The sequence below is a fragment of the Mus pahari genome, chromosome 14 (assembly GCF_900095145.1).
Source record: "Mus pahari chromosome 14, PAHARI_EIJ_v1.1, whole genome shotgun sequence".
NCBI classification, from domain to species: Eukaryota; Metazoa; Chordata; class Mammalia; order Rodentia; family Muridae; genus Mus; species Mus pahari.
In genome coordinates this window covers 71,225,729-71,239,811 of record NC_034603.1, presented here as the reverse complement: position 1 = coordinate 71,239,811, position 14,083 = coordinate 71,225,729, and the positions used below count along the sequence as shown (strand labels likewise).

At 45.3% G+C, this 14,083-nt stretch overlaps 1 protein-coding gene across 1 annotated transcript in view; it reads left to right on the top strand.

Annotated features, from left to right (window-relative positions):
• Positions 1–14,083, top strand: part of Nsf (N-ethylmaleimide sensitive factor, vesicle fusing ATPase) — a 131,149-nt gene that overhangs the window by 110,912 nt on the left and 6,154 nt on the right. The window contains exon 18 of the mRNA XM_021211820.1: positions 13,722–13,856. Within this exon, the coding sequence (XP_021067479.1) occupies positions 13,722–13,856 (135 nt within the window). The remainder of the gene's footprint in view (positions 1–13,721; positions 13,857–14,083) is intronic.

Sequence of the window (14,083 nt, the reverse complement as noted above, 5' to 3'; positions counted from 1 at the left end):
TCTCTCTCTCTCTCTCTCTCTCTCTCTCTCTCTCTCTCTCTCTCATCTATTTATTTTACTTTATAAGTATGGGTGCTTTGAATGCACATATGTCTGTGCACTGCGTTTGTGACTGGTGCCCACAGAGACCAGAAGGGAGCAGAAGTTCCCTTGAGATTGGAGTTAGAGATGGTTGAAGCCACCATGTGGGTGCTGGGAATCAAACTTGGATCCTCATCAAGGGCAGCCAGAGCCCTAAACTGCTGAACCACCTCTCCAGCCCCTATTTCTATGAAGTATCTACAGTTGGCCATTCTGTAGAGATAGAAAGTACATTATCAGTGGTTGCGGGGGGGGGGGGGGGGCTGGATTGGGAGAATTAGAGGCAACTGCTAATGTGTATGGGATTCTCCTGGAAGAGATGAAAATATTCTAAGTGTGGTAACAGGTGCCCACATCTGTGAATGGACTGAAAACTGTTGATTTACACACTTTAAGTTATTATTGAGCCATGTGCTTTACAAATTATATCCAATAAAATGGTCACATTTTTAAGCTATGTAAAGGATGAAAGAAGAATTCTATAGAGGGTTAAAGTAAAGGGCAAGCCACCAGGGTAGGTGGAGAAATCCCAGCTTGGGAGCACTCTTACACCCAGCAACCAGATCATTAAAAAGGTCTGTGAAATAGATTTCTCTAAGAAGTAAAGATGCATGTAAGAAGTAAGAAACCTGGTTGCCTTAGTGACAGAGACTGGCAGGGACTCTCTTTTAATGGAACACTGGCCTGTCATTAGTCAGAATTTGGTGACTGACCCCAGCTGCCAGGTGACCTGCTGCATCAGGGAACTTGTGGCAGAAAGACATTAGTATTGGGAATATTTCTGGTTGGCACAAGTTTATCAGAATAAAAACATACCTGGTCTGCATGACCTCCCTCTGTAAATGTGTTGTACATTGTCTCAAGAAAGTGAAGCCACTTTGTAAGCTGCTCCAGGGTCGGGAATGCTGGTGACAGCCACTTGGGCAAGCCAGTGTGCCCCATGGGGTTTTCAATTTAAAACTAGAGGCTCAGAGTCAGGTAGAGAGTGTGGGTCACAGAAAACTGTTCTTCCTGGCAAGAAGACATAAGCTGTGGGCAACCTTCTTTAGAGAGCACCACATCTTACCAGACAGCTGTCGTGGCAGCCTTAATTTCCCATTTGTTGTCATTCCAGCTTTCTCGTAGAAATATTGTGTGTGCATGTGTGCACATGCTCCAATGAAAGAATCCCCCAGGGCGGGTGTTGTTCTGTATCCAGATACTCCCTTTCCACTTCCCCTCCCCCACCCCTCCCCTCTTGTAAATTGGCTTATTAAAACTGGGTCTCAAGCCCTCCTTTTTTTTCCCTTTGTGATCGCCTTGTTCTTGGATTTTCTGTGTAGAACTAAAAATTCAAGGCAGATTTCAGTTACTAGGATAATTTTCTTTGAATTTAATTTTTTTTCTAAGCAAATGCATAGATTTTTAATGAACCTGGTATCCAGTGGGTTTGCTTTAAATTTATCTGGACAGTTACTACCATGATTGATTTATTAGTCCTTTGAAAGTACAAAAAGTGGTATCGGTGGTTCATGAAAACTGAGAAACATCATCACATTTTGTTTAGCATCTTTTTAAAACCAATTAAAAGCTTTTCTAAAATGGATTGAACAGGAGAAAATAAAACATGTTCCCTAGGTCTTTATTTCAATCAAGTTTCCCCTGTGTTCTGCGGGAGAAGAGATCGAGGCGGGATAGAAAGGCTGAAAAGGGCTGTCCCAGCGGGGAGCCGAGCTGGAGAAAAGGCTTCTCTGAGAACTCGCCAGAGCAGCTCTGAAAGCTCCCAGCCGGCTTCATCTACATGCAGAGTCACACAAGGCATGGGGGCGCTCACCGGCACACAGAGGCTCCACATGTGCCTCCCTGCTGATTCCTGTGAAAAGCTAACAATTGGCTTGGAGGGTAAAAGACCACTGCAGTTCACCCTCCCTGGGCTGGACGTACAATTTGTCCAGTGTTAGGAAATGTCCGGCTTAGCAGTGAGAGGCTTGAAGACGGCCCTCCTTGCAGTGAGATCCTAATGCTGGGCTTTTACTCCATGACACTGGGGCTGTTTTCAAGGTTTGCAGATTTATGGAAGTTGAGGGGGATGTGCTTTTCCAGATCAGAGGGATGAAAGCGGAGGTCTGCACGTCGTCAGGGAAGAGCTCCAGGAAAGAGGGAAGGCCAGGTGAACTGCCCGGCTGGCCAGGGCTTTAATGTTTCCTCTTGGGTCCCTGATACCACACTTAAAACAATAGCTTTATCATTTGGAAGACAAGGACCCAAAAGGGGGCTTTACAGGCCGTAAAATAACATGATTTCCCGGTTTCCTCAACAAGTCCAAGGGCATTTGAGTCATTAATTGGCTGCTTGATTCTGGGTGTTCCTGATGTTTGGGGTCATGCTGGAAGCCCCATCCGAACAAAGTAGAATAGAGTAGATAGAATAGCCTTGACATGCCTGGAGAACCAGCACTTTTTCAGTGCCTCCAACCTTCTCTTATTATGGCACATAGAAAATGGCCATGTGGATAGGTTGCCACAGACACTCAAAGCTGGCCAGGGCCCATTTACCAGGTACCCTTTGCCTTCTCAGCTGATGGGCACCAACACATTAATTCACATATGACTCATTTGTGTTATATCAATAGTATAATCTCTGGAAACTATAAACTATGAAAAAGAATATCCAAATTGGTAAAAGGATCACTGAAGTAAAACTCAGACCTAATAGTTAAAAGTTTAAACTGAGTTTAATTATAAGAACTCAATTGCTCTGAAGCCTAGGAATGTGTTGTTGTTGTTGTAAGAAATGAAGCAGGATGTGCAAACGCACTCTTATACTCCTATCTTCAAGGAAATAGGCAGAAAGAAGAATTGTAAGTTTAAGGCCAGCCTGGGCTACATTTTAAAACCGTGTCTTAGGAAGAAGAAAAAAAGGCTAGGTGTGGTGGGATATCCACACATATATAATCCTAGCCCTTGGGAGGTAGAAGCAAGAGGACCAGAAGTTCAAGGCTCTGCTCAGCTTTATAGACTGTTGAGGATCAGCCTGGGCTACATGAGTTCCTATCTCAAAAAAAGGTATGAAGGGGATGATATGGTCAGGGCATAACTGGGCCAATGAAAAAAACTATAGCTAGGCAGGCAGTAATCTACAGTAACTCTTTAGAAGAGTTTTCAATAAAATATTCTTTATGAAAGAAATCAAAAACTATAGCTCTCTAGATGGGCATCTGTGTTTCTTGTGGATTTTAACAGCAGCAGTCTATAGACAGCACTGGTTTTATGTAGTTCTCATGGGACATTTCAGTACAGTCTTGCCATAGCTGTGACATTGGGAAGGTCTTGCTAATATTAGGCAACTCTTCAGGCTTTGAGTTGCTTTAGTGAATAAACAGATAATGGAAGACTCCAAACCCTACAGGCCTAAACACGCGAGTCTTTCTATCCATCTGTTTAACCCTGGCTAATGACTACAGTATGACTCAATCAGATGTATAACCACTCCAGGAAAGAGGTGTAGTCATTTTGCCAGACGCATTCATTGTAACCACTTGACAGGGTGACTTCTGCAGTGGACTTCTTTTTTTTTTTTTTTTTTTTTTTTTGAGCTATGACTGACAGTTCAGTGACCTAATTTTTCCATTTGTTAAGTCAACGATATTATATAGTTGCTATGTTTTATAAAACTATTTTATATGCACTTTTCTTAGAATAGTACATTTTCTTAGAAAGCTACATGTACATTGAATAAAATATATTAAGTATAGATTAGTTTCAAATGTATCAAAAATAGTAAAAGGTTTGATGAACCCTTTTATAAGACATTGTTACAAATATCTGCTGGGCAAGTATCTCAAAGGGTTTTTTGTTGTTGTTGTTGTTGTTGTTTTAATTTTTTTTGGAACAGTACATTGGAGTTGGGTTGGCAGGCATCTAGTCACTGAGGCCCAACACTGCAGGCTGCATTTGCTTTGACCCACCTGTTGCCATACCTGAGGCCCCTGGAGGCTGTGACCTTTCTCCCAGCTCCTAACACAATTGAATGGCAAATCGTTTTCTCTCATATGTCCCTATGCCTAAAACCAGGACACAGATCTCCAAGCATCCCTGGGGCTTCATGCCATGCAGTGTGTGCCGAACAGCCATTGGGTAAGAGCCAACTGTAATTATAAAGGGCTAGGACAGTCTGTCAGGATTCTTGGTGTTTACTGGAAGATAAATAGAACTGGAACCTGAGGTTTTAAGTCACAGTGTTTGTAAACCACACGCTGGCAGATCTCCTGGTCACACTGGGGAGGACAAAGAGCCCTCACTGGGTGTGACCCAGGCTGCCATCTACCTGACACATGCACACACACATACACACACATACACGCACACGAAAATAGCCTGGGCTACATAGTAAGACCTATTTCAAAAATAAATAAAATAAACCATAAGGGGTGGAGCACATATCCCCAAACTGTCTGTCATAACTGCCCATCCATCAGTTGGCCTCCAACTTTTCTGCATACACGCCCATACTGGAACAAACAAGAAAAATTGGGCTAAGTATCCCCGAAATTTTCAAACATGCATTACTCTGTGAGGTGTTGTCCACAGTAAAACACCAAAAGAGCAGTATCATACGGTGACGGAAACTCTACCGTTTCATGCTAAGCACAGCCACCCTCCCCAGTGATGACGTGGCAGAGAATTTTTACTGCCTTGTTTTTTCAGTTTTTTGAAATAGGGTTTCTCTGTAGCCCTGGCTGTCCTTGAACTCAGAGATCCACCTGCCTCTGCCTCCCCAGTGCTGGAATTAAAGGCATGTGTGCCGCCGCCACCTGGCTTAGGAATAGTAAAATTTTCAAGTTCATTTTTAGCCAGCAGCCTTCTTCTTTGTTTTGTTTATGTTGTTTCCTTGCTTGGGCAGGCTCTCTGGTAGCTCAGGACGGCCTTCAATGGCAGCTGCATCAGGCCTGTTGGAGTGTGTGTGCAGTGTATCCCTAACCTTGCTTTCCTTTCTGATGAATGTTACAATGTCTGGAAGGTTCTCTGTGGTGGCCCGAGGACTCTCCACTCTCAGAGCCGACCTTGGCTTCCTTCAGTGCTGTGCCTCCCGTCCGAAGGGCTGATGGTTAACACCCACAAAGCTAAAGGTGACCAAGATAGGTGGCAGTTGTTGTGTCTCATGAACATGGGAAGGTTGTTCTTTCCATCTGTAACATTTCTTCAGGCATGCAAGGTTGGAATACTACCTTAAGGAACACCCACTGTGTTCACGCGCACAGGTGATGACTATTTAGTCTACAGTATAGAAAGGGGGGGGCGCACACGATACTCCGCTCAGTTGTGGGGTTTGAGGGTGAGGTGCGCACCATGTAGTGCAAGTGGCACCCACTGTCTAGCCTGGCACGGGGCTGAGGCTGTCCTCGGGTGGCTGCCAGGATACTTCCTTCAATCTGATTCTTTTTAAAGATATCAAACAAGTTCTCAGTGTCCCAGAATCCCATGTATGGGACAGGCTTATTTATCCTGGGGGTTGCATGGCAACCCCAAACCTGAGGAAGAAGAAGGTGCTTGCCTCCTCACGCAGGGTGCCATCCTGGAGAGCCGGGCAAGTGTGCTGGGTTTGCCCGGACCCTGCTGGCTCCCCTTTCCAGTCTCTGAACTCAGGAGTTCGCTGCTTTTGTCCCTGCCGCTGGTTTTCTGGTTCAAACCGAGGCTGGTGCCCCTGTCACTGTCCAGTTACAAAGATGTACCTGTGCCCAAGTTAGCAGGGTGTCCTAGCCTTTCATACAAAGCTGGGAATGTAAGGATATGTTTTGAGTACAGTAAACCATCTTAGATTTCATGTGACCTATTCAGTTTTTCTGGGGACAAGAACAGAATTCATAAGAAAGCAAGGGCTTCAATTTTTTAACCCAAGCATATTTTTTTCTGTGTGTGGGTGTTTTGATCTCATGTATTTCTGGTGCCCCCAGAAATACATGAGATTGTCCCCAGAAGAGGGCAATAGATCCTCTGGAACTGGAGTTACAGATAGCTGTGGGTGCTGGGAGCTGAACCAGGGTCCTCTATAAGAGCAGCCATTTTAACAAGCAAGCCATCATCTCTCCTGCACTCAAGAGGCAGAGACAGGCAGTTCTCTCTGAGTTCGAGACTAGCCTGGTCTACAAAGTGAGTTCCAAGACAGCCACAGTTGTTATGCAGAAGAAATCCTGTCTTGATAAAAACAAAAACCAAGTTATACTTTCAGGCTTTTAAAACAAGATTTTAAGAGGAAATGTTTGCTGAGTATATTTTTGGTGTCTGAGGTAAAATATGCTGAACACCTTGGATGACACTGGTGACAATAAGGATTGTCATTGCCACCATGTGTAGGTGTGCTCAGCAAGGCATGTTGGTATATTCAGACTGCACGTGGCAGTTACCAGGGAGACCCACGTGCCCTGTGTGTTAAAGGTTCTATGCCTGGTTCCTTGGTGACATTGCTGATAGCTGCTACCGTCAGGTCTCCAGTGAGGTCACCTGCCAGTCTCTGAAAGCCCCTCACTAGTTTGATGCTTCTGTCTGAGAGAACTAAGTTCCAACAGGGCTCAGGAACATCTTACAGAGAGAATCATGAGCTCTGGTGTTAGTAGAACAAGAACACAGTGACTGGAGGCAGGGGGAGCTTTGTCCATGGGTAAATACTGGGTAAATATTTAAAGTCTTGTTTATTATTCCTATAAAGATGGATATGTTACCATAGTCAACCTAAGAATCCACCACTTTCAGTTGTAAAAAAAAAAAAAATTAGAATGTTTTCATGGACCCCTCAAAGTCTTAGAGGCCTCCACTACTATGCCTAACGGGTAAGTTGTAAGGCTGACTAAACTGTATACTCTTTGCTTCTTTCTTAGTTCTTGAGTTCTGAGTAATTGAAATAGTTGAGCAGGTTGTCTCTTCACAGGTGAGGTATTATCACTGGACATACTGAATTATGTTCTGTGGTTAATTGAGGACAGAGTATGGGGGAAGAAAGGTTCTGAGATGATACGGACACGATACATCTACACACTGGCAGGAAAATCCCAACATCTGTGTAAAAGGAGAGGTTCCCTGAGTGAACCCCACAGAGGTGGAAGTAAGGTTAGAAAGAACACCCGTGCGTTCAGAAAGGGGAGGCAGGTGGAGGAGGCAACTTACAAATACCACGCTGGAAGCTGAGCTGTACCTGGGTTGAGAACTGGACTGGCTCAACACCCTCGAGAAGAAGTATCTACACAAACCATTGCTTTTGGCGTTAAGAGCAGTGTGGCATGGTCACTACGACTTTATTTTCTTGAGTTATTTATTCTTTTCTCCTAAGAGTTCAGAGGTCATCATTTCTAGGAGATCTATCTCCCAAACTTGTAATTAGTAGGACAGCTATTTTAGACACGGGTCTACAATTACACATGGTGTCAGGTATGGTGGTGCATGTCCCTTTAATCTCAACACTGGGGAGGCAGACAAGAGGATCTCTGAGTTATAGGCCATCCCGGTCTACAAAGCAGGTTCCAGGGCTACGCGGAGAAACCCTTCCTCAAAAAACCAATAAATAACAAATAAAATTGCTCATGGTGGCACTTCTAACTGTGAGGCCCCAGGTTTAATTCCCAATCACAAAAAAACAAAAAAACAAAAAAACAAAAAAACAAAAAAACAAATAAATGAGCAGTCAGCAATAGATCCCATAAGGTTAAGGAAAATTAGCCACGTGAGCCCTGGGCCAGCCCTTTCTGGAGCTAAGAGCCCAGACACATCACCTCCCCACCAGGTTCCTCAGCTACTGAATGAAGAAGAGTAAGAAGACAGGATGCTTCTCCAAGTGTAAGATGAGGCGAGCCGGATCCTGCTTGTGACTTGCTTCCACAGACTCTTGAGTGTGTGGAATAGTCTGTCTGCTTTTGCCCACTTGGGTCTCCCGTGCCTTCCTTTTGTCCTCTGCTCTGCTTTACAGCACCAGGCTGGCTACAAAGGGCTAGGCAAAGAATTTGCTCCAGGGTAAAGTCTGATGGAGAACTTAAGTGTAGTTGTCTGCCTAGTTACAGCATGATTTATTCGAAACATCCTTCCTTTGGTATTCAACTTCAGCATTTAACTAAAGGAGAAGGAAAAGGAAAATAAAAAAAGGAAGAAGAGTTCAAAGAAAAGGAGCCATGGCAGCTACAGATGGTTGAGCCATGATCCCAAATGCAGGCTGGCCAAACAAAAACTGAACCGAGAGCCTCATTCACTCATTCAACAAGTATTTATTAACTGCTCCCTGCACAAGGCCCCATGGTTACATAGCCCTGGTTAGGTCAGTAACACCAAATGCAAATGGAGAGGCTTGAGCAGCCATCACTGCTGCTGCCCTGACTTCGGGTTTGGTTGGTTGGTTTTCTATTTGCTGAGGCTTCAAGCCAGGCTTCTCCCTTGTGGGCGAGCTCTCACTGAGCCACCGCCACTATCTCAGCCCTGTTGGCTGGGCTTCAGGGGACTTAGTCTTTTCACTTGCTTTATGACAGACCAAGAGTTGCACAAGGCACTGATACTTCTTGTCTCACCAACTTGGATTTCTAGCTTCCTATCAACCTCCTTCCTTTGCCAGAGAAGCCTGTAGCATGCTGTCAATCGATAGCTAAGGATTGATCAGCTACAAAGAAAGTTATGACAGCCTTGGCATCGACTTAAATGGAAGCTTAAAGTGTCATCCATTCTAGAGTGTTTTCATTACAACAGTACGTCATAGCATTCGCCACTTAGGCCTCAGGGCTGTGGACTGTGGAATGGTAGTTTCCTGTTAAACATTTGCTGTAATACACATTTTTCCAGGGCCAGAAGAGAGATGGCTAAACAGCGTGATGTGTTAAAACCTTGAAAACTGAACTGGGAGCCTCATCCATTCATTCAACACATATTTATTAACTGCCCCCGCACAAGGCCCTGTGTTAGCCCTGGTTAGTTCAGTAACACCAAACAAACCTCAGCCCTGCCTCACAAAAGACTCGTGAGATGTGCAATAATAAGCAAATACAGGAGTGAGTCAAGTAGATATATAAATGATGATCTGATCAAGGGACAAAGGAGCACGGGGAAGGAAGCATGGTGGGTGTGGAGCTTGAGTAAGCTATGAAAAGGCTGACATTCAAGCAAGCCCTTGACAAGGGAAAGAGCCATGCTGATAGGGAGGGGGGAAATGGGCTGTAGTGCACCTACATGTGCCTGGCAGCTGAGCCCAAGTGCTTCAGAGACTGGGCACATGAGCATAGAGTGCCCAGATCTGTAAGGTGGCTTAGTGAAGGAAGCCATAGTGGCAGGCAGAATTGTTCTTAAGGTCTCAGTAGCGAATAATACAAGCTAACTAAAAACAAAAGTTGTTCCCTTCCCAAGAAGGAAACCAGAAAGAGGAAAAGATTAAATCACTCTCTGTAGGGAAAGCTTCCTGCTGGCCTCTGTCCTGAGCTGAGTTCTCTCCCTCACAAGTTACTGGTTCTCACAGACCCCACTGCAGTGACTCTTACCCAGAGGGTGTGTGGCCTGAGCCACACTGGCACCACAGACTGAGTACTGGGGACCCTGTCCCACCTGTACAAAGCAAGCCTGGTGCCTGGGAGCATGCTTGTCCCAAATCCCTTCTGGAGTCCCTAGTGTTGGAAAAGAACCTTGTCCTTCCTACTGCTCACTTGCCTGACCTAATTCAAACCCTGACCTTCCGTGCTCCCCTCGGAAGCACCCCTGCATGCTCTTGCCTCCTCTCCTTCCTGTCTGTTGTGACAGTGATGTCGTGATGTTGTGATGTCGGAGGGCACCCTCCCCGGTATTCTTTATCTTACACATAGGTAGAATTTTTTTTCCTAATCCCGTTTTTACGGTTGAGGAGGAGTCTGGCACTGAGGCAATCTAACCCCACGTCTGTCACCCAGCTGCGAATGCTGGTTCTTGTCCCCTTTTCTCCTGCACAAGCTCCTCGGCCTTCAGGAGAACTCCACTGCTCCCCTCCCCTGGTCCCACCCAGGCTGGCTTCAGAAGCACCCCATGATGTATAAGCCATGGGCTAAATGGGTGCTGGACCCTTCTTGGGGAGCTTTACCCTGAACTGGCATGGCATCCCTGTGGCTGGTTTATCCCAGGCCACAAGAAGAGATCATCTCGCCGGCACATGCCAGGATTCTTTCTCTCCGTCACAGTCCTTTCTCCTTAGGGCCTGCTTTTGGTTTCTCCTGATGCTTTTTATATTAAACGGTCTGAGCCTGCCTTTTGTTGGCTGCCCTCATGTCCCCAGAGAGACCTGCTACTGTGGCATAGCTGTTTCCACCAACCGCAAGGATGGTGGCATTAGCGACCTGTCCTGCCACAGTGCCTCCTGTCACTGGCCTTGCAGCTCACCCTAATTGGAGGCACTTGCTCCCTCCGTATGCTCCAGGGTCTCCACAGCCATTGCCACTTGATAGTTGCTGGTATGTGACTTGGTAGTGGCCCCCTGGGTGCCGACCAGCCAGTGTCCCAACTAAATTAAAATCACTTTGAAGGTGCAAACTAAATTTCACCATCCACGTATTCTTGTTCATGTTCCAATTGGCAAATGTTAATTTCACCTTTTACTCACTGGGTTTACAAAATTCCTAATATTCCGACGCTTCAGTCTTTACAAAAATGTCAGATCGTAATCATTAGAAGACAGTGGAAGGCCCCTCGCACATGGCAGTTTTGAACCTCGCTTTCAAACTCACTTCTTAATCCATCCCAGGGTTTCTGATTGTTCCGGGTTAATTCTTCTTACCGAGGGTGTGTTCCATTTGCTGCATTGAATGGTAAGAAAGGCCTTTCTCTCCCGCATAGCCGGCTTCACTGTTGTTGGGGGTGAAGCCAGCCCTTCCATTTCACTGCAGATATTATATTAGTGGCATTTTTTTATTTAGGAAAAGAAAAAAAAAAAAGCTTTATTCCGCATGAACTTTTGTTACAAATCAGTTGATTGGGGCCAATCAATGGCAGAACTCTGAAAGGGTGTGGATTATCTGGTTAGCCCTTTGTGTGGCAAAAGGCTTAGATGATGCTCAGTGCTTGCCCATTCTTCATCCTGTAAAGTGGGTCTCTGAAGGATCGGCACCTGACCGAGCCCTGCCTTTTTTCATGGTAATGTTTTCACCTGAGTTGCTCCTTAGAGCGCTAAGACTTGGTTAACTAATACTTATTTAACCTTGGAACAATGTTCATCGTAATCCGATTGGCAAATAGTCATTTTATTTCAGCCTTTTTTTGTGGCTCATCGGGACCAGCAAATCTCCGTAGAGTATGCCCAGGGAGCGAGGGAGCAGTTCCCTGCCCCCTAAATAGGTTATTGTTACTTTTCCCTCCCTCTTCTCTCTTTCTTCCATGGGGTATCTTTGGGCACTGTGGGCTTTAAACCAGTAGCCACACATTAGCAAGATGAAGTTCCCCTTTGGGTGGAACCTGCCTCTTCTAAAGCCGCTCTCCCATCACATGCCGCTGGCGGTTCCTGCCCTCCAGATGTGACCCAGTGTGGTTCCCTGCGTTAGTACATCCGCAACTGTTTTTCCATAAGAACACTTCCAGTTGCACATTACCACTAATTAATACGTAAAACAATCCAGCACAATTTAATGATTTGGTAATGTTTTTCAGGGTTTTCTTAAAGATGATGCTTTACAAGTCAAGGCCTGAGTTGGCCTGGGTCATGACCTCACCACAGTGTTTGCAGTCTTGTTAAACAAGAAGACAGGCAAAACATAAATTAGCGTCTCCATTATAAGTTACCCCACACTTCCCAACCTTTCAACACTCTGAAGACATTGAAGTCGCTGTAGGAGAAAGTCCCTTGAGGAAGACGGTGGTGGATGGAAACAAGTCCCGCTTTCTGTTGTGAGCCAGGAGCATGTGCAGAGCTGCTCTCTGAGGGAGGCCACTGTTTCCTTCTGAGAAGAGAGAGATAAGGATGCTCAGAGCCCAAAGGGAAGGAGAAGCAGCTAATGTTCTTAAGTTGTGATGAGCCAAAGACCAGGACAGGAGCATCTCCGAGCTCAGGGATGAAGGCCAGCCTTGGCACAGGGCCAGACAGTGTCAAAACAGTAATGATTGTAATAAAAACTGCCGCAGCAGTGGTACCTCTGAGCTCTAGAGACCGTGTTCCAAAGTTAGCATTAGAATTATTGTTTGGGTTTTTTTTTTTTTTTTTTAGTATAAAATGTTTTTAGTATAAAAGCCTTTTTTGTTATAGTAATAATACTCTATGTGTGTGTGTGTGTGTGTGTGTGTGTGTGTGTGTGTGTGTGTGTGATTACCTCAGTACCCAGCTTTTATTTTTGCCTTTGGACTTTTGCTCACTCTGACTTAGGCACTCGCCATCTTTTAAACCAGCTTACCCATCTCATAAGACTTGGCCTATAGGCCGGGCGGTGATGGCACACACCTTTAGTCCCAGCACTCAGGAAGAAGAGGCAGGGGAATCTCTGTGTGTTTGAGGCCAGCCTGGTCTATAGAGAAAGTTCTAGGCCAGCCAGAGCTACACAGAGAAACTCTGTCTCAAAACCAAAAAGCAAAAAAAAAAAAGAAAGGAAGGAAGGAATAAAAACAGACAAGATAAGAAAGATGTGGCCTGTGGCTCCCTCCCTGCAGAGGTGGCATTTTCCTCTGGCAGACCCCCTCCCTGGGTGTAGCCTGCCTCCTCTCTGTGCAGCACAGTCTTTGGGTTTGCTGTTGTGGTCTTTAGTCTCTTACTTCTCTAGCCAAGGTCATTCCACAGTCACTCAGGAGCTTGCCAAATGTCTATTGATAAGCATTTGATTTTTTTGGTTAATGTTTTTTTTTTTAAAGTTGATTTATTGGCTAGCAATAATGGTTAGCCTTTAATCTATATACGTCACAAATAAATTTCTACCTTGGAATCTTTACATATTCATCTGTGAAAGCAAGGAGCTCTTAGTGTCAAGGGATTCTGCCTGTGTGTCTGTGTTGTGGGGCTTATGTGTACCCACGTGAATATGCTAGAACTTGAACCTAGTCTCTGTGGATGCTAGGCTAGTGCTCTATTAGTGACCCATAGCCCCACCTCCTCCTCGGGGTGGTGCATTGCTGTGCTTGGCACACCATAGACTAAAACAGTGAGCGAGATTGAGGGAAGCACCCTTGCTTTGCTGACAATTATCAATATAATGTGTACAAAGCCCAAGCTGAAGGGTTTGAAGTTTTTTGTTTTTTTTTTTGGGGGGGGGGGATTGTTTTAGACACAGGGTTTCACTATGAAGCTTGGACTAGCCTGGAATACATTATGAAGACCAATCTGGCAGAAGCAAGCAGATTTCCTGAGTTCGAGGCCAGCCACAGCTGCATAATGAGACCCTGTCTCAAACAAAGACCTACTTCCCATCACAGGACTGAACTGTAGTGTACATTTGGTGTCTCTGATTTTGGTTTGGTGTTCCAGTTCTACTGGTCCCTTGTTGGCTGAGATGGGGGGGGGGGAGACCCGCTTCATTGTTGCTATTTCTGTTACATCATCTATGCCTGGTTTAGAGTTTAATTTGGAAAATCCTGGTTTTTGTATGTTTTGCCTGCTTAATATCATACACAAATAAGTGGACTCTGCTCATTTCAGGCAAGCCTCCTCTGGTCTCCTCGCTAGTGTTTTTCTGTATGTAACTTATCTGTCTCTATGACCAGGGCCGCAAGCTTCTTATCATCGGGACCACCAGCCGCAAAGATGTCCTGCAAGAAATGGAGATGCTGAACGCCTTCAGCACCACCATCCACGTGCCCAACATTGCCACAGGAGAGCAGCTGCTGGAAGCTCTGGAGGTAAAGACGAGTCACTGTTTGGAACTGTGTCTCAGAAAGGAGTTGAGGCCTGAGATAACTCAGAATGATGCCCGGGCAAAGCAGCTGGCACCTAGCAGCACACTTAGCTAGAGTGTGGGACCCCGGGCATGTTCCCTCCAAAGCCTCTCAAGCTAGAAGGAAAAGAGGATTCAAAGAAGAGCAGATACACTTCTTTTTTTTTGTTTTTTGTTTTTTTTTTTTTTTTT